The 21,578-nt window shown below is 42.6% G+C and overlaps 1 protein-coding gene across 1 annotated transcript in view; it reads right to left on the bottom strand.

The window, feature by feature from the left end:
* The window catches only part of gpc3 (glypican 3), a 130,733-nt gene that overhangs the window by 28,739 nt on the left and 80,416 nt on the right, over positions 1-21,578 (bottom strand). The window contains exons 4-6 of the mRNA XM_074647932.1: positions 11,992-12,134; positions 10,174-10,299; positions 4,328-4,439 (exon numbers count right to left, since the gene is read on the bottom strand). Coding sequence (XP_074504033.1) covers positions 4,328-4,439; positions 10,174-10,299; positions 11,992-12,134 — 381 coding nt within the window. The remainder of the gene's footprint in view (positions 1-4,327; positions 4,440-10,173; positions 10,300-11,991; positions 12,135-21,578) is intronic.

The following is a 21,578-nucleotide window of genomic DNA, read 5'->3' as shown; positions in this document are numbered from 1 at the left end:
TAAAAGTGCTTTTAACTAAACAACATCACTTTCTCCGGTGCCTTCAGACGTTGTTTACAGCATGCCGGCTCAGAGCTGCTAGGACCATGAAATACTGTGTATAGTCAATAAACATTTAGTAGGATTATAAAGCAAGTTTAAGGGTTTGCCTCTGACATCTGCCTTCTCCATTGGCAGATATGTTCTTTTGTCAGGCTAGCACCATGGATCTATGGATGGTAATGTTTAGTCGGTCGGTCCGCTACTTTGATACCTCAGCAAGTGTTGGATGGATTGCCATGACATTTTGCATAGAGATTCATGGTTCCCTGAGGATACATCCTAGTGACTTGCTGATCCCCTGATTTATTAATCTCATGTCATCAGGTACATTTTTTTTACAGATCCAGTGAAATATCTCAACATCTATCAGATGGAATGACACAACATTTTGTAAAGAAATTCATGGTTTCCAGATGATGTATCCAAGCGGCAACCTACGGTGCCGAGAAATGAAGCCAACGCGGAAGTGCCAAAAAACTGCAGTTCTTCAAATGGCCACTTGAGGCTGTCTCCGAAAGCGAGTCAATCTCCATAGACCCCCATGTTAAAATCAAGCCCCCAGGAAAAGCAACAGGCGTTGAAGCAAATTTTCGTGGTGACCAAACGGCGGTACTACAACTTCCGTGCCCAAAAACACTTTTCCCCATAGACTTACACTGGGAAAGAGACGTCTGTAAATCAGATGTGAGATAAATTCCCAATATGAACACTTGAATAGCCCTTATTTAAATCAGTAGCTCCTAAAAGTTGTAAAATGCTCTAATAGCCAAATCCAGAGTTATTTTCCGTCGGTGAGAGAAATCACTCTGATCAGCTGTTCAGCTTAAACGAATCAGTGCACAAGAAGAGAAACGGATGTGAGGAAAGCAAGCCAACAAGTAAAGTAAAGAGGACGCACACAGAAGGCTCTCCTCATTTTTCATCTTCATCTCATCTCATCATGCATGCCAACTGGCTGTCGGCTGTAGTCTTTGCGGTGTGTTCAAATGCAACTTGTCGGCCAAAACAAAGGCGATGTGAGGTTACGCAACAGTCGGCCTTCATCGCAGCTAGTTCTTAGATGTCGGTTTGGTGTGTCTGGGCCTTCAGTTTCGTTCTTACTTTAGCAGTGAACAATAAATTTGTTCCTAACATGTAACATGGTTAGACAAAATAACAGAAACAGCTTATAATATAATGAAAATTGATACATAAACACCATAAATTGAAACTCTCTCAGGCACAAGACTTTAATATTGTAAACTTCACAGAGGGAGTTTTTATTGCAGGAACATTGTATTATATTGCATCATCTTGTGAGGCGTTACTGTTATTTTGTGTAGCCCGGTAATAGTGATGATTTTTTTCGTGAAAATATTTGTGTAATCTGATTTCTACAGAAATGTCTGAGTCATAAACAGTTTTAGTGCACATGAAATATGCAATCAAGCGCAGTCAGTCTTTCGTCAGATGTTAATCCAGGCCATTGATGTGGAGATCTAAAGGGAAGTTGGAGTTCAAGCAGAAATGTGCTTGACTCTGCTGTGCGGTCATCAGATATGGGATTAAAAGCTCCCATGTGAATAGGCAATCTGCATAAATATCAGGCGTTTATGTAAACAGAATCGAAACCCTATAAATGTCCACATGTACGCCACGTCACCAGTACAACATGGGAGCCAGTGAGAAAGGGGTATTAGGTTACCGAGAGCATCTGATCACACACACACACAGGAAGAGTTTGACTGTTTCCATGTTTCTAAGGGATTGTCTGAATGTCTGTAACACAATGAGCTCAGTCATTTCAGCAAACTGCATTTTCTTGCGAAATCTCATCAGAAGCCCATCAGGAACCCGATCCACACGGTAAACAGTCTGCTCCGCAGCAGCTCTGCTTGTAATCACATGGGTGCAAATGTTTGTCCCTGTCAGAGCAGGAAGTTTTGAAAGGCTTATTACATTAGAGCACGTATGTGTACGTGTCCTGTGTTTTTAGGATTAAAGGATGATTCCAGTTTATTACACATAAACACACATTGGGTTTTATTCTTGTAGTTTTGGCCACCATTCCTGTTGGTATCAAAAACATCAGACTCAACAAACTAACTTCTGAGCTATGGGAACGTCGCAACCTTGCTGTAAAGAAGTCAGAAGGGGCAAGGGACGCGCCGGCAGACCATCATACAGATTCTAAGCAAACTGCCTGGTTAGCCAAATGTATTTGGAAGAGAGAAAATAAAGGTGAGCAGTAAAATTATTACCCAAACTCTAAGTTGTAAACATCCAACAAACTTTGACCTAACCTTACCAAAGTTGTGTTCTCATGCAGTTTTCCTCTGCATTGAGGGATTATTATTAGGGCTGACAAAGGTAACATGATAATAACGCATTAACGCAAATTTGTTATAACACCACTAATGTCTTTAAAGCATTAAAGATACTGATACCATATGAAAACCTAAGGAATCTATTGGTACCAACCATGTCATACTAGCTTGTCGGGAAGGAGGTTAAATAACACTCCAAACTTGCGCTCAATTTTGGTGAGGAAAAACTATCATGGCCATTTTCAAACGGCTCCCTTGACCTCTGACCTCACGATATGTGAATGAAAATGGGTTCTATGGGTACCCACGAGTCTCCCCTTTACAGACATGCCCACTTTATGATAATCACATGCAGTTTTGGGCAAGTTATAGTCAAGTCAACACACTGACACACTGACAGCTGTTGTTGCCTGTTGGGATTGTGTTTGCATGTTATGATTTGAGCATATTTTTTATGCTAAATGCAGTACCTGTGAGGGTTTCTGGACAATATTTGTCATTGTTTTGTGTTGTTAATTGATTTCCAGTAATAAAGATATACATACATCTGCATAAAGCAGCATATTTGACCACTACCATGTTGATAAGAGTATTAAATACTTGACAAATCTCCCTTTAAGGTACATTTTGAACAGATAAAGAATGTGCGATTAATCGCCATTCAATATTTTAATCAATTGACAGCCCTAGTGGAAACCCAGCTAATGATGCTCTAATAAAAAGTAATTAGTTGTTTTCATGAAGTGTATAAAAGATTGGTCAAAACTATACAAATATGACCCACATTTGTATTAACTGGAATCATCTTTTAAACCAATATTTAGAGTGAGATCTAGGATGAATCCTGTGGGGGATTTTGAAGCAGGTAGGGGTCAAGTAAACACCTAACGCTCCTGTTCAAGCATCGCTCCTCTCGCTTACAGCAGCACTGAGCGCGCATGAGCTAATACAGCAAAAGTAATTGAGAAAATTACAGCGTGTCAAACCACAACCCTCTGTATTTGTCTTGAGGGTCTCTGGTTGTCAAAGGGGGAGTGGAGGAAGGTCCACAGTTGCTCCTTGGATCTCCCAGGTTGTTTAAACAGGAGAGAGGGATTGTAATCCACTGTGACAGGCCCGCAGCACTCAGAAGCTCAAACACATAGATGCAGACAAAAACGCATGCACGCAAACACACATTACAGCTGGAGGATGGTTTTGGGGGGGGGGGGGGGGGGGGGGGGTGGTCAGGTGTAGGTGGTCAGCAGCCATCCGCCGACGTGTTGACAGCTATAAGTGCAACCACCACGATGAACCAGGAAATACAGACAGATCTGTGGGCTGATACATCTCTCTGCAGAGGCCGACTTTGAGCCTACATCCAAGCATCTCTGCACCCACTCCAAAAAGGTGGTTTCCATGGCGACGGCAGCGACAAAAAAAAGGGGGGCTCCGGCCTTGAAGACAGCTGGGGCTTATTGTGGATGGAGGACATAATTCCTGTCCGTCACAACAACCCCCATCACCCTCAGAAAACGTGTCCTCGTCTGGTCACCGTTTTGGTGGATTTGTGTCTAATAGGAGGTTGTTTTGTTTTTTTGAGCAGTGCAGATGAGACACAGAATAACATCTGTTCAGACATTTCCTGTCAATCGTTTTTACAAAAAGAGCAAGGTGTCACCTTGAACACAAATTGTCTGTGGATTTTGTCTCAAATATGAAAGAGAGAACGGTGCATTACAGCACACTTCACACATCTTCACCGGTGCTGTACTGACCTGCAGCAGCTTGGAAATCAATGTCCAATTGAGAACCAAGAGGTAGAACTAATGGTTAGGTAAACCTTTACACCTCCACAGAGGAGAGGGAGACTTGTGTGCACACAAAGAAACTTACTTCAAGTGTTCAAACTTACCGTGAAAGACCTCACAGGAACAAAATGACAAGTGGTACAAATGTACAAACACGCAAACGATGGACAAGAGATGCACACAGCTGACCTGGTTGATGTGTTTGAGTTTGTCTATTATCTGGCTGATGATCGGCTCGGGGGGCTTGTTGCTTCGGGACTCGGAGCCGGTGTGCGATCGCTTCAGGCCCGGCCCAGGAAACCTGAAAGGACAGGAAAAGAAAAGATAGACTCAGTTCTTATGTTTCTGATTGTTTACAGGAGTTTCACTGAATTTAGAAACCTCAATGAGTGGAAGACATTATGTACCGGCCGTTGCTCCATCAGTCCAAACAAGGCGCTTGTCCCCATCTAGTGTTGATAAGATGAACGACAGCTCTTCTATTTTTTTAGTTTAGGGGCCGATCTGCAGAGCTGGAAAGTCAATTTGTAACCCAACCCTATCCAAAAGGACTCACTTTTCCCTTGCTGAAGACATCACGTCTATGAAGTTAAACAGGGGATAACTTTTTTAATGTTTCAAGATATCTCTTTTATCTTTTGAATAAAAGCTGTGGAGACTTCTTACAAAGAAAGTATTCAAATGTTTCAGCATCAGCCTTTAAAACTGAGAGGCTGTTAAATGATGATATAAATAAATGTTTTGCCATGAGGTAAAAACATCCTCAAAGGAGTTGAACCATTACACAAAGTCTGGTTGATAATTCATTTCATGCCCATTAAACTGGTCACTTAGTGGTTTTTAATCATATCTGGTGTTAATGAGAGGACATTAGCAGAGATGTACTTTGGTCCTGCTTTAGCAGCGAGGGTATATTTAGGTACAGGCAGCCTACGGGCAGGTGCTCACATGTCTCTCTGTGTAACTGAGGAAACGCGGCTCTGTTGACACCTGTGCATGTTATCGAGAGGAGGAGCTGAAACTTTCCTGCAGGTGTTTCTTTGCTCTTGACAGTGCCGGGAATTAACCCCTTCCCACTACATCATCACTCCTGCACGCATGAGACAAGCTTGTTTAGATGAGCAAGAGTCAGGATCGATATACATAACATATCTTCCCCCAGGCACCACAGTGATACGAGAGGTGGTGAGGGCATACTTGCCAACCTTGAGACCTCGAAAATAGGATCATAAAACCTAAGCGGGAGGTCTGGGGTTCCTCCCACAGAAAAAAATAGAGTTTCAGAGACTTTGTTTTCTGCATTCTGGTGACTTTTAAAGAATGAAAATAACAAAATAATAAGTATACTGCAACAGCATTTTATGCTAATAAGCTTACTTGAACTTTACTTTTAACTCTCAGAAAAGAAAACTGAATAATTCGCCCCTCTAGTGTGAATATCTGGTATAAACTAATATTCATCAGTATTCATTCATTCATTCTTTGCCCCTGCTTGAGTATTTCTTTCTCTTAGCTCTCTCCATTTCTCTCTCCGTCTCTCACTCACTGAAGGTCCTTTCAGACACAACGTCACAACGGCACCACTGCGCTCACTAGGGCTTTGTATTGTCAATAATCTGGCAATACTGTGTCGAGCAAAGCCCGACTTTGGGCGCTGCGTGGTGTGATGTTGCCGCCCGGGTGGAAACAGAAGGGATTACACACGCTGTACAGCACCAGAAACAGGTTGAGATAGGGAAAAGGGAAAAAAAGGTCTGAAAATGTACCACAAATCGGGAGAAATACAGGAGAAATGTGACTCCGGGAGGAAAACGGGAGAGGGCAATTAAAAAACGGGAGCCTCCCGGGAAAATCGGAAGGGGTGGCAAGTATGCGGTGAGGGCAGAGGTCATATCTCAGCGTAAATGCCATCTGCTATATTGCTGCAAACGTTGGAAAGATGAAGAACAAAAAGGCCGAAGTGGGTAAAAATGTTCGTAAGAGAGAAAAGGGTGTTGAAAAAAGTGAGTGAGACTCTCTCTTTGTGTGTGTGGGTGTGCAAAGTATGAGGTCATACTCTGTTCTCATCTCTGAGACACCGCCCTGAGCACCACCCACACCCACACACACACACACACACACACCTTTCACCTGCCATCTCCATTCATCAGTCTTTCGCTCTCCCCTAAGCCAGACTTTTCATTAAACTCAAATTACATTTCCCCAGTTATTTATTCTTCTGATTAGCCATGATCTCACCCCCTCTCCGCTGCTAATTATCACATTAATAATGGAGAGAGAAGTGTGATCCATTAAGGAGAGAAAAAGAGGAAATATGGGTCGAGGAAGGAGGATTATGGGGGGGAGATTTTGAGCGAAGATAAGGAGCAGAGGCAGGTTAGTGTTTCACACGTTAGATGCCAGTCTGATAATTTGACCGAGACGTAATTTAGCGTGTCACCGTAAAAGTCTTTTTGACCACTGATAGTCTCAGTTGTCAGCCCTCCGTTTGTTATCAGATCGTCTCTGTGTTATTGTTCGCTGCTGGCAGAGCTGATCACATCAGTTAACTCCAGTGATAACCTAATCTAATCTAACACCAATTACCATGCTATTAGGTTCCGTCTGAATGAGATTCCTCTCACATCAGAATAAACAACAGTAGGAGATGAGACTCCAGGTGTTGAAGGAACATATATGTAATGGCATCTGACGCTTTTCACACCACCTGATCACACTTCCATGGTCAAAGGTCGGGGTATGTAGGGTGTAAACATTGCGGTTGTTGCTGTGAATACACTGCACGTCTTCAGGCTGAATGTCATCTCGAGCAAAACGAGAATCAAATTTAGATGATATCATAAAAATAGCTGTGAGGAACTGTATGGAAATTGGGGTGGTGAGGGGGGGCAAGCCTTATCTTTCACTTTGTAGAAAAAAAAAAAAAGCAAAGCCCCCTCCAGGGGTATTAATGTTTTCTTTCAACCCTCGTTTTGATTTAGAAACAAACTACACAAACACCCTCCCCACAACATGTGAAAATAATAAACCGTGTTAAATTGGTGCGACTTGTTTAATCGTGTACCTCAAATGATATCTTAATATCTTAATCTCTAACCCTTTTGGTGCCCTAGGCAAAATTCGGATTTGGAGCCCTCCCCCTGCCGCTGCCTATGGCGCTGCTCTAGGGTTAGGGTTCAACCGCCTAATGCCCTAACCGTAGCCCCGTAAACCACAACACACATCAGACATCACAATGGTTTTAGGACAAAAATAAAAAAATATTTTCATAAATAACTATTTATTATAATATAAATAAACAATTGATCGCTGATATTGTTGGCTTAAAAGTGTTTAGTCAGTTTCACTACAATTTGGCCGGGCAGATGAAAAAGTGTGAGAAAGAGAGTTATACGGGTGAAAAGGGTATTTCTTTCTTTCTTTATTCATTTGTTCATTTGTTACCTCAATGCAGAAAGTGAGGAAGGGTGCCCACCGGCACTTTTTCTTTTAAATTATTGTTATTTGTTTTTGGAGGGCGACAAGCGCCCCCACCCCCATAAGTGGCACCCTAGGCGACCGCCTATATGGCCTATGCCTTAAGCCAGCCCTGATCTTAATGGGATTTCTTATGTGGGCCAATGTAGACCTGAATGTTTTTTCATGCGATTAATTCGCACGTCAATATAATTTTTCGAACTCGTGTTTTTGTCACGAATACTTTCACAGAGAACGCGAACATTATGCAGCAAAAAAAGCAACACACTTTTTTTCGTAACAAGGTCGAATTTTTCCGAGCTTTCGCACCACGAAGGCATCAACCAATCCAAGTTGTGCAGAACAGGTTGAGTTGCGCCTATATTATTGAAACAACAACACGGAGGCTCCGTAGTCCGAACCAAGACGGTAAACTTTATTACTCATTTCAATCTTGACAAAGGCAGCGCAGACCAGATCTAGCCTTCAGTTCTGACTTTTCACAATAAAAGCCCTCCTGGACATACAGTATAATATTTGCAGGTGAGTGTTTCGCATTTTCGTGTCATTAATTCGGCACGCCCCGATGAAGTTTGGTACAGATATCCATGCTCCCCAGACGATATATTAAATTCTACTGACTTGGGTGATCCCCGAGGTCCACCACCTCAAGGTCAAACGGATATTTTGTCCAATACTTTGGTTTTTGACCGAATACCTGCAAAAGTAATGACACTCCCATCAGCCTCAGCTGTACTTTTTAGTCCTTACTAGTAAAAGTTAGAATGTTAGCATGCTAAACATTACACCTGCTATACATCAGCATGTTAGCATTGTCATTGTGAGCATGTTGCCATGCTGACATTAGCATTCAGCTCAAAGTAAAGCTGTGTCCTCTGGGACGGCAGCTGAAAATTAGCCTTTTGTCAAACACTGGCACATTTACAGTGATCAATGTGCATTGTTCCTGAAAAATACATGAATACATTATTAAAACCCTGATACAGAGACAGAACGGTTGTCCTCTACATGTGGCAAAGTGCTCCTTTATGAACCACAGTAACCTGTTGTGCAACAGTTAACTATTTTGCAAAGGAATGATGAAATAACATCAGTTTAGAATGATAAAATAAAAGTCCCCTGCTCTCAGACTACGCTACCTTCAGCCAAAGGAAAAATAACAATCCCCTCCCTGTTATCTGACCTTCTCTCCCCCCTATTAATTTTCATACATTCCCAGAATTAGATGTTCACCGTTGACGTAACACCTATTATCACTTCACTCACATCATCTTTTATCACACGCACGCATGAGTTCACATTAGATCCAAAAGAGGAATGGAAATTCAATGTTTTGAGTTGACGCGGCATCACATCTGTTATCACAGTTATCAGTGTAACGCTCTCTGATGTGGTGAAAAGTGCTGCTCCTCTGATCTTGGCTCCAGGTAGGATGGTAAACACGCCCGATAAAAAAGCGCCACATTTAGCTCCAAAGATCACTCCTCAAGTATCGGAAACATTCAGTACCCGACCCCTCCAGCACTTACCCTCCCCCCCCATTATCTGCTTGAGACAATACGAGAATGAATGCCACATTTGGATCAGGAGACGCTCCTATCTGAGAGGATAATGGAAGATGATCCAGAACAAACCTCGGAGTAAAAACGTACCCCCGAGTGAATTTGCAGGCATATGCCCTCGCAGATGACACAGGGAATTGCTTGCCTGGAGTCACTGTAATCTCTCCATCATTTCGTCTCCTTCCCTGCCTCCCTGCGCCTTCTTATCGCACCGTTTGGTCCGGCTTGCAATCATCCCCTCAGGACAGCTCTGCCCCTGTGCTAACCTGATGTCTCCTCTCAGATTGAGACCATTTTCAACCTTTATGACAGACTGTTTTTCAGCAGTTTTGAGGAAGCTCAAAAAAGTATTCTCAGCCCTCCTCGGGAACAAGAGGTAAAACATTAACCTGCAGCGCTTCATGTCTGAATTGTGTGCCTCTGCATTGATTAAATACCACATGTAATTTACAAAGCAAAAAAAAAAAAGGATGATATCTATAACTATCTGAGCCAAATTGAAATTGGGGCCGGCTGACGGCGCGGGCGGAAAAGGAGGAAGTTATGATGTGTGGAGCCAAAGAGGACAGGGGTGAAGTGAAATATTGCACAAACCAAATGAGGTTCTGCAGGGTGCACGGGAGATGTTGGATGAAGGAGGAGAGAGCGATCGAAACAGCAATTAACTAAGCGAGAATAAGGTGACAGCACGCCTGACATTAATAACATCCCATAGAGCCAAAGTCAAGATTTACACTCACACTCGGTGGGAGAGGGGGGCCCCTCTTGTGAAGCTCATCAGCTCTGGGCAAACTTACCCTTCAACTCACCTACACTCTGCTAGACATGCTGCTGGAGGGTTGGGAATTCAAGAATCAGAGCAGACTATTTGTATAACTGATCATCTAGAGAGGCAATAAACCAGAAGCTGCGGGGGGTGCAGGGGAGTGGATTTGTCTATAGGGCTTGCAGTGTGTTTTATAGCTGTAAATACAGGCAAATGAGACACTGATTTACCTGTCTGTCATCTCCTGCCCATTCCAGCAGAGGGAGTGGTTCGCTGGAGCGGGCTCTCGGCTGCACAGCGCCTCCCCGAGACCGCTGTAGAAGGAGCTGAAGCCCTTCAAGTTGGATATGAACTCCCTGAGGTAGGCAAAAGAAAGGAAGTGTTCAACACAGAGAGAGAAGAAGAATAAAAACTTCAGTTAATCTCAATATGACTCTCACACATCAGCAGGGGGAAAGATACAGTGAGAGGAGAGACACGAGGAGAGAAACACAAAGAAGGAAGAGGAAGCAGAGATAGAACGAGAGAGGGAATTCAGCCTGATAACACTGAAAGCAAGTCGATGAGATCCCCCTGGAGAAAGAGAGAGTAAAAGAGGCTAGAACGGGCAGTGTCTCTATTCCTAATTGACATTAATCTGGCCATTGTGCTGCCGAGGCCAGCAGTCCCACTGGGCATTATTACACTGTTCATTTAAGCCTGAAGTGCATAAGCGGTGTTGAAAACACTCAAGAGGCAAAAGACTGAGTGTCACAAGGAAACAGAAAGAAACCTGTGCACAGTGTCAGGGACAATATTTGTGTGTCAGAGATATATTGTCCCTGTAGTGGTGAGGAGAGAGCTACTTTATCAGCTGGAAGGGTCTCAGGCTGCGGGCGAAAAGTCAAAAAATGACATCCTAATGTCTTTTCCTAACCACTTGACCTTGACCTTGTTGGAAAATATGAGATCAAGGAGAGATGTGAAGGAGAAGTCATAAGGACTTAGGAAAAGACAACCGTGGCGTTCAGAGAATCCGACTGCACTTACACTACAGGCTCCGTAAATATGATGTGACGGCGGCGGGTGTTAGTGACGTGGTTCTGCTGTGGTGAAACTACAATGTTCAGACGATGGACAACAAAAGGCGCTGCTTCCCCCTGTGCGTGGTTAAGTAGCTCTTTCAGTAGGAGACTGCTTCACCCGCGGTGTGTGACAGAGAGATACCACAGGTCCTTCTGCTGCTTTACATCAACATATAATAAAGGATCATCTGACCTAACTTGGACAACTGGTGAAAAATATCACTTCATTACCGAGGTTGGAGTTGAAATAAAGAAAGGAATAACCTACAGACTACGACAAAAGTTGATATGATAAATATCAATAGAACCATTAAATGTATATTTCTTCCTACTCCTTCCCGGACGTAATATTTATTTATGTTAATTATTTGTTTATTGACAGTTTGCTATATGTTTACTGTTCATTTTATTTGTTATTCATGTTTTGTTTTTTTTACTTATTTGTTACTTGTTCAAAATAAATAAATAAAAATAAAGCAAAACGAAATGGTTGTCACTCATATTTATCAACATGAATCCCATTAGTATATGACTGTCTGAAAATATTATGCAAGAAAGGAGTTTCATTTGTTTTCATGAACGGCAGAATGGTGCGTCGCTTTAAAAGTTGCGGCCGCGAGGAATTGTGGGGCGGCATTATCTCCTTTCCTTTCATAAAGGATGGTCCAGTGTATCATAGGAGATAATAAAGGAAGCACTGAAGCACCTTTCCTTAACATTTAGAGAATTCACAGCTCTCATCATGGCTGCTACTTAGATACTTCCGGGTCATTTCACTCCGTTAGGAACCTTCCTAAGCGAAAAAAGACTTTTCGACCTGCAGCCTGAGTGTCTCATGGAAACAGGAAGAAACCTATCCACAGTGTCAGGGACAATATTTGTTCGTCAGACGTATATTGTCCCTGTAGTGGTGAGTGGGAGTGAGAGCGCTGCTTCATCAGCTGGATGGGTCTCAGACTGGATTACGGCTCCTGATTTCCTCACCTGCGTAGGTTGGCTAAAGTCTCATCAGAGTCTGAGGATGAGGACAGCATGTTGCGGGCTGCAGAGGTGGCGGGAAGCTGCGGAGGAGGGGACACGACCGAGCGAGAGGCCCGCTGAGGAGTGCTTCCACACATCCCGCTCACCTGCAGAGAGGAGAGAGGAGAAAAGAATTAATTTTCAAAAACACTTTATCAATTTTTAACTGATAGTTAAGATGCAAAGATGAACTCAGTCAATACTTTATTTAATTTGAAAAGAGATGTGCCGTCTCAAAGTAGTGCTATGTTGTTGGATGTTACAGGGAATGTGGAAAATGCACATGCAGATCACATTGTTCTGATTGCTTAAAAAAAAGTAAACTTTTTTTACTCAGATTTTATGCATATGGCGGTGTGTTATTTATACTGACTGCTCCTAAAATTAGATTTAAAAAATCTCAATATATCCCCCTTACTTACAGTATCGCCATATATTGAATCGTCACCCCTGTATCATGATACGTATCGTATCGCCAGATTCTTGCCAATACACAGGCCTAGAGAAAATGAGAAACCAGGATTGAGTCAATTCCCAAAACCATCTTCACCCCACTTATGTTTCATTGCTCCCAGTTCCTGTTTATTCAAACTCTTAATAGCAATGACACTGCAGACAGTAAGAACCTGTCAACAGCCAAACTGCCCGGCCTTACTCAGCTGAGCCCCTCTGCAAATTGTCATCTGTTTGGGTTTGTTTATTTTTGGGAGGGATGAAAGCAGGGGGGGATTTGCATAACAAACAAGTCATTGTATCCTCTGCCAGCCGTTTTCCGCCTTGTTCGAATTTGTAATCATAACACTCCAAAAAACGCGAGCGTGAAAATAAGGCCCCTCGTTTGCTCCTTCTTTCCCCATATAAATACCATTGTGTGCCCACACGGGACGACATAACAATAATAAATAAGAAGTCCCTCTCTGTCTCTCAGAGATAATGGACCTGGCACATTCTTTTCAGGTGCAATAAAAATGCAAATGGCTGTTAATGTTTAGCTTGTGGTTTAATGATTTGCCGGTGGTTTAATTTCCCCCGGGGATATCCTGGCCGAGGTTTAATTCTGCCATGTAATGTTAACAGCTAATTGTGCCCAACTCCCCTTTAAGTGAATAGGCTGGCACCACTGCTGCTGAATACTGATGTGACCTGATAGAGCAGCGCTGGACATCTTTATCTTGTCGCTACCGAGGCCGCAAGCGCACACACACACACACACACACACACACACACACACACACAAACACACACACGTACGCAGATATCCCTGCATAAACAAAAATGAGTCATTTTATGCAATTATTCATTTGACACAATGCACCTAAACCCATTAACATGATAAACATGCTTTCCTACATAATAATGACAAACGCACACACTTATTCATCGCGTGCATGCTGACTCACACAGAAATGCTGATCAGCTGTGAGACAGAATCATCAGGGTTAATCAATGCAGCCTTGTCATCCAAGGATACAGTAATAGTCATAGTCACAGCACAGACGCCTTAATCCACACACACACACACACACACACACACACACACTCCTGATAGTCACAGATGGTTGAGCTCTCCTGCACCAGGCATTCACTAATACCCAGCATCCCTGACTAGCCATCTCCACTAATACTCCCCTACCGTGTACTTGGAGGAAAAGCTCACACACACACACACACAAACACACTTCAGCCCATTGTCTCTGCCACCTCATTCTCTTCCTCTCGTGTAATTCTCTCTCGTTCTCCTGCGCCTGCAGCGAGTGCCGGTGCTCCCACAGGCCATGATTAATGTGATTGGAGCTGCGTTCCTCTTTTTGTTTGTGCGTTCCTGGGAAGCCGTAGGGGAGTTGTGGCACGAGGGAGAGACTGATTCAGCGTGCGGGGCCCCCTCCGCCGCCGCCCCGCCGCCACCTCCTCCTCCCCCCAACTACCCGCCGATTGTTTCCGGATTCTTCAAGGAAGGGGCTCATTAGTTGGGTATTAATATCACCCAGGGCTGGACTAACACAACCAACAGGAGAGTCTGCAGATAAAGCCTGGCTCAGCGGGAGAGCTTGGATATATCTGCACACTTTTATCTGCACTGAACAGCCTGCCTCACCGAGAGAGAGAGAGAGAGAGAGAGAGGTGCTGACGGCTAGTAATACAACACACACACACACACACACATATATACCCCACAGTCCACATGTTCATGCACTTGCACACCTGCATCTCAGGTTCCATGCGGTTCCTGTGCTTGTGCAAACATGGGGTAAAGATAAGCTCTAAACAAATCAATGGCAGTGCACGTGGATCCTGACACTCCAATGTATAATCAGGACTTATACATTAATCTTGATCACTTTGAGTTATTAATAAGCAAACAGTTCCAGGAGGAAAGATGACAGTATCAGTGTTAGGAAGGTGGCAGGGTGCCACGCACAGCTGTAACAACATATTGGAGAGTATTTGGTGAGTAATGTTTGTGTTCCAGAGGAGTCCAGGCTCAGGGGAGAGACTGAGTCAGCACTCAGCTATCCTCCTCCTCCTCCTCCTCCTCCTCTTCTTCCTCTTCCTCCTCCTCCTCCTCCCTGCATTGTTGTCACCAGTATAGAAACTGACTTCTGGTGTAATGCACACATTACAGGCATCCTATTTCAGCGGTAGCCCTTTCGAATTCTTCCAGTGAAGAGAAAATGAGGGGAAAGTCTCACTTATATATCAAAAGTAAAGTAATACCAGACAGCTATTATGGTTATAGCTTCAAATGGATACTTTACTGTCTGGGTTGGAAATGAGGATTATGGTGCAACAATCTCTCAGTCTGATGTGGTGTAGATTGGTAGGAGTTTTGATCATCAAGTCGGCTAGAGCAGCTGCTCCCAACCTTTTTTTGTCCCACAGCCAAGCTCAAAACCCCTCAACAGACTCAACAGACACCAGGAAATGTGCTCAGTTCATGCGATTTTTAAAGCGGATGTGATTAAACATCATAACTGTGAATACTGTTACAGTATTTTTTCAATTGAATGGTCAATGTTTAGGTCAGTTTTGCTTGCATTTGTATAACTACCATTTGGAGTGAGCTGGACATTTCAACCATTACCTTTAGCTACAGTAACTCAATGTAATTGTTTATCCATTAGGCTACTTTTACCTAACTATTTCAACCACTTATCCATTTTTAGCTAATTATTTCAACCAATTATCCATTACTTTAACTAACCATTTCAACCATTTATATTATTTACTTTTTTTTTTCCTTCCAAAATTAGCTGAGCTACTGTAGCTATCCACAATGTTTCCTCTTACCCCATTGCAACGCCAGAAGTATCAGCAAGAGTTGTCTGGTGAATGCACTCCAAAACATAGTAGGTGCTGGTCGTGGCAATGACATTATATTGAAGAGAAGATGACCGCACGCTAAAAGCACGCTACATCCCCACACCTGGTGGTAATCCACAATCAGTGACATCATCAACAAATTACAAGGATGCACATACACCACACAGACACACACAGACACACAAACACACACACACGCACACACACGCACACACACGCACACACACACGCACACACACGCACACACACACACACACACACACACACACACACACACACACACACACACACACACCTATATGTTTTGTAATATATGTATATAGTTTATTAGTCTAGAATATATCTTATCTACATCTTATGTCTTTATGTTATTCAGTTGTTTAGCTTGGGCCCCTAAATATACATTTGGCTAAATGAATACAGGCCCAAGTGTCTATTTTTTCTAGCCCTTACATGATCCTCTTTGAACTGGGTTATTGACTCATCTGAACATGTTGCTTCATATCCCTGTAATGTGGATACGAAGCATTCAAATACATTCAATGCATTCAAATCAAAGCTAGTTAAAACATAACACATGTACTCCCACAGAGTTTCAGGTGAAGCTCAGATTCTTTCTGTCTAATCTTTAAATCTCACTAATCAGTTCAGCTCAGTGTACGCCTATTTTGTAAATCCACCGCTTCAGGAAACCCGACCTGACATAATGAGATCAACAAAATCTACAAATATTTTGAAAATAAAAACGTATTAATATTTTAGCACAAAATTCTCCGGCATGGTAAAACCTATAATTGTCAGTACTAAAACATATAGGTGACTAAATACTGAACTTAATTCACTAAAATAGATGAGTAAGCCGTGCAGATCAGAGTCTAATTTAAAACGAAACATTAGTGGTTTGTGTATCAAGGTTAGAGACGTGCTTGTAAGGAAAATGGATTTCACACTTCTCACTCAGATTCCTGCAATTCCTGAAGCATTCAGAGCTGTGAAAAGCTATTAAAGCTTGATGTCTTCTTGATTTGACAGACACTGTTCTGATGCAGAGGAAACAGTCTGATCTGGGTCTGAAGTAGGTACATGATGTTTTCTTCTGAGTAGGATGGAAAACAGGAGTAAAAAATAAAAACAGGCGTATGGAATATGATATATCGCCTAAGAAGGTGCAGCGAGGGACAAATTGTCTGCATTGGGAGAACAATGAGGATTTGATACATGTCTCTTTAGTTCAAAGGATGTTATGCAAAATGTGTATTTGAGATTTGTAACAGAAATGGAAAGCAAATGATGATCAGTATGTAAAAATACTTAAAGGAATAGTCTGACATTTTGGGAAATTCTTGTCTAAAGTTAGATGGGAAGATTGATAAATCTCATTTTTGTATGGTAAATAGAAAGTTAGATCCAGCAGCTGGTTAGCTTAATCGCATGATGAAAGGGGAGACTCGTGGGTACCCATAGAACCCATTTTCATTCACATATCTTGAGGTCAGAGGTCAAGGGACCTCTTTGAAAATGGTCATGACAGTTTTTCCTCGCCAAAATTTAGCGCAAGTTTGGAGCGTTATTTAACCTGCTTACCGACAAGCTAGTATAATCAACCTTAGGTTTTCTAGTTTCATATGATACCAGTATCTCCACTCTAGCATTCAAATTGAGCCCGCTAAAACCTCCGAAAGATTGACTGTGTTCATGCGTTAAAGAAATTAGTTTGTGTTATTAACGTGTTAACTTTGATAGTGCTAGTTTTTACAGTTCTGTTTTTGTATGAAAATGTAAGATTAGTGAGCTTTAGAGGTGCTGGTAGGTGCATTTTGTTGCCTTTGGACCGAGCCAGGCTAACAGTTTCCCCCTGTTTTCAGTCTTTATGCTAAGCTAAGCTAACTGACTGCTGGCATATTTGGCTAAAAAGCAGCTAAATCTTAATTTAAATAATGTTCTTATGCTTTTAAAGGTTAATTTAACAGCAAAAAACTGCCAATTTAGCTATGATCAGCTAAACAAACACAATGCTTATTATTTTTTTACACATGCAGATATCTGTAATGTACATGGTCAAACAAACTGCAGATTGGGCCTTTAAGGACTTCTATAATTCAAATGACCCAATAAATAATACATTTGATATGGTACAGAATTAATAAACAATTGCATGTTTGAAAGCTCAAATGGCTTTTACAACGTCCGTATCTGCAGTAGCCTGCATGTTTGAATGGATTAATAAGTAATAAAAATGCAGCAGAGATGTAATTAGTGCTCTTGTTTCCTCACTGAAGCAACAGTTTGGATGTGATTTGATCTGCTTGAGCTGTAGGGGAAAACAACAAAAAGAGAGCTGATGAAAAGTGTGTTATTGACAAAAAGATGTTACACAAAGAGATATGTAATGTTAGACTTATAGCTAAGCGCCCCGCTGTGTCGAGCGTGTAACAATCCACAACTCATGTACTCTGCAGTATGTCTCCTCTACTCTTGGTCAGATCCATCATATTTCTGTCTCAACCTACTTCCCTTCTTCATTTTCAGCCGAGGGGTCGCGGGGTGATGGATGTCTCCTCCACACTCTCCTCTTCTCCTTCCCCTTGGGCTCGCTCTTCACACTCTTCCCTCCATTCTTCCCTCTCTTTTTTCACTCTCCCTGTCTTTGACGTTGTTTCTCTCCTCTCTTTCTCCTCAGTAACCGGTAAAAATAGAGCTTCATAAATCATGCATCTTCTCTCAAAGCAGCACGTAAGAACGAGAGGAAAAATAAATAAATGGGGAGGGATGAAAGAGAGAGAAGGATGTTGAGGATGAGATGCAGAGACGGAGGTGGATGACATCAAACTCCAGGAGAGGGGTGGGTAGTTGACAGGGGAATAGATTGAAGCTGCAGGGCTCTTGGCTGCCCTCTCCGTCTCTCAGAACATTGGTTGATTCACGCTGGAGTTGCACCGGATGGAAGAAAATGAATGTTAACATGCCGGGGAGCGGGCTGGCAGACGATGAGTGGTCATCTCCCCAGCAGAGGTACACGTTTCAAGCCGACATAGAAGAAAGGAGGTGTCTCTCTCACACCTCGAGGACTCTTTTACTCAGATAGAGTCGATCCGTTTGTCACCCGCAGTAACAGTAACAGTGGTCTGCACTCTCTCTCACCGGAGGGGAGGTTAAGTGAGAGATACCCACCACAGCTGCAGCTTTTACGATCACAGGAAACCACCAAACAAGACATAGTGCTCCGTAGATCCATGCTGTACAAAATACTGAGGTTTCACTGAAAGTTTACTAAGGTTTGTACTTAACAGGCACACGAACATAAAAAAAACAGCTATTGTAGGAGTTACAGAACCAGACACCATTTTTAGAGCCACAAATCATATATACTTCATATCACTGCTTACTATTTCCCAAAACATATCGTTTTTAGACATAGTGCCATCACCAATTTAAGATCAGTTTAGAGTATAGAAAATCATCAGCGACTTCAAACTACAGTAGATAATATATTTGGCCACTTAACATTTTTGTCAGTTGCGTTCAGTGTGTGAACAATAGAGCTGTGGTTAAAACTGCAGTAGGCAGAATGTTTTTGGCATCATTTGGCAAAAATTCCATAATAACCTTTCAGCATATTGTAATTTAAGTGTTCTGAGAGAAAACTAGACTTCTGCACCTCCTCTTGGCTCTGTTTTCAGCCTTTAAAAACTCTAGACCGTGACGGGAGGCTTTGGCCAATCACAGGTCATTTCAGAGAGAGAGCGTTCCTATTGGCTGTTCATTCAACGGAGGCAGCTGTCAATCACTCACAAACTCTGATCAAACGATCAAAACTAGGCAGTGCTGATCAAATATGAATCAAGATTCTGTTACTGTAATGTCTATTTCTCGACTCAAATGTTTTCAGAAACATCTTGTAGTGTACTGTTTAGCTGTAAAATGAGAAAGTTTGCTCAGGTTGGTGGGCGGTGCTTGGCATTTCCTCAACTGACCTCAACATGGCTGTCGGGTCACAAACCTTCTCATTTTACAGCTAAACAGTACACTACAAGATGTTTCTGAAAACATTTGGGGCGAGAAATAGACATTACAGTAACAGAATAGTGATTCATATTTGATCAGCAATGCCTAGTTTGACCGTTTGATCGGAGGGATTGACAGCTGCTCAGAGATGGCAAGGCTACAGCTCGGCTCTGATTGGTTGTTTTCCTCAGGTATGTGAAATCTTTCAGATGCCATTAGGATATAATGACCGTTTTATAAAAATAACTTTTTTTGAATCATATTTGCTCCAATTCTATCAACTGTTGCCTGTTTAATTGGCTAAAATATGAACAAACACCCCAATGGTCCTTTAATCCCTAAATTCATTCAGACCGATCCTAAACTGGTTATTTGAGGTGAAGTCCTCAGGTGTTGTCTCTCTTCAGTGAGACAAAATTAGCCCTAAGGGAAACGAAGCCTCTGTCCCTTCAATGACACCGCGCAGCGAGGAGTGTCTCTGCAAGATTACATTCAAACACTCTCACACACACACACACGGACAGACACACACACACACAGACAGACAGACACGCACGACCTTGTCACAGTGGTGAACAATACACGACCATGGCAGCTTTAATCCCATAAACTGGAACCAGACTCCGAGCCATAAACACAGTGTAAAGTCGTCTGCGGTGACTGGAACTGCAGTCTTAAATAAACCCACACAGGACTTCTTCAATTTTGGAGACGGAACACACACACACACACACACACACAGAGAGTGAGCAATTTCCCCTAAGTCAGCGATTCATGGATGCAGCCACGCCCTGGCGCTGTAGAGTAAGTGAGGTCAACCTGTGTGTTAATAAATGATGGGTTCTGAGTGGAAACCTGGTCACCGCGGGGATTCGGGGGTGTGAGAGTGAAAAGTTCAGCAGATATACAGGAGCAAAGCACATCCAGCTCTGTAACTCTGGCAGAAAAAGCTCTTCATATTTCATGAGCGCTTCTCCCTGACTTCACATGTGGGCTACGAACAAACTTGACGGTTTTATTGAAGTTGAAACCACACATAACGGGTCACCGATGCTGAGGAGGGAGAGACGAGCTGCAGCGAGACATGCTGGGAGCATCTGTCTGCCTGCCTCCTCGCTATTATTTCCCACTCTTTATCCGGCTCAGTTCAAGGTGCATTCTTTGCTTTGAGTTTGTAGCTGTGTCTAGTTGTTTGTGTTCTCTTATTACAAGGTGATGTCTTCTTTTGTTTGAGTAAAGAACTGTAGCTGGACTCATTTATCTTCCATCAATCAATAAAAGTCCTCTAACCTGAAATGAATGTGGTATCTTCAGCTTCAGTTGTAAATGGTAAATGGACTTGCATTTATATAGCTCCTTTCTAGTCTTCCGACCACTCAAAGCGCTTTACATTACATGTCAGCATTCACCCATTCACACACATTCATACACCGATGGCACAGCCTTCAGGAGCAATTTGGGGTTAAGTGTCTTGCTCAAGGACACTTCGACATGTGACCGGAGGACCGAGGGTCGAACCACCGACATGCCGATTGGTGGGCGACCCGCTCTACCTCTGAGCCACAGCCGCCCCCACTCTTTAATGAGAGCACTGTGTTTGTACTGCATGAGCATCACATTAGCTTTCAGTCCCACAAAACTGGTCCTCACTGAGCACTGGAACAGGTCTGATCTGATGTGAATGAAAAATAAATCTTGCACAAACATTAACTGTAAACAAACTGGCAGATGCTGCAGTTTGAAGTCTAGTAGTGTAATATTGTACCTTTCCATTTCCAAACACAATATATCACTATTTCTATTGGGTGGCTGTGCAAATTTACAGGTCAAAGTTATACAAAGATGAACTTTAGTGGCTTACGCAATTCAACTCAGTTCAAAATAACTATATATATATATACTATATACTTGCGCACAACGAAACGGTCTTATCATTCTAAGCTGGTGCAACCTGTTAAGAATACTAATCAAAATTTGAGCCATTAGTTCCAATTAAATGAAAAAGATTAAGAGGGATATCAGTAAATTATTTTCATGCCATTCATGTGTGCGGGAATTCAGCAGGAAGTCAGGCGACTGTAAGGTTCATAGTAGAGCTGTCGCGATAACCGTAAGCCAACTGCAGGGGATGGCAAGCAACTGCCGCAACCGCCATGTTCACGTTTTTTCTTTTTTTGCGTTTACACTTGCGCAAGCAGCGTGACGAGGCACTGAGCGTCTAATCT

This window comes from Sebastes fasciatus, chromosome 10, assembly GCF_043250625.1.
Source record: "Sebastes fasciatus isolate fSebFas1 chromosome 10, fSebFas1.pri, whole genome shotgun sequence".
Classification (NCBI taxonomy): domain Eukaryota; kingdom Metazoa; phylum Chordata; class Actinopteri; order Perciformes; family Sebastidae; genus Sebastes; species Sebastes fasciatus.
The sequence above is the reverse complement of the archived record's forward strand: the minus strand, read 5'-3'. Positions and strand labels throughout refer to the sequence as shown.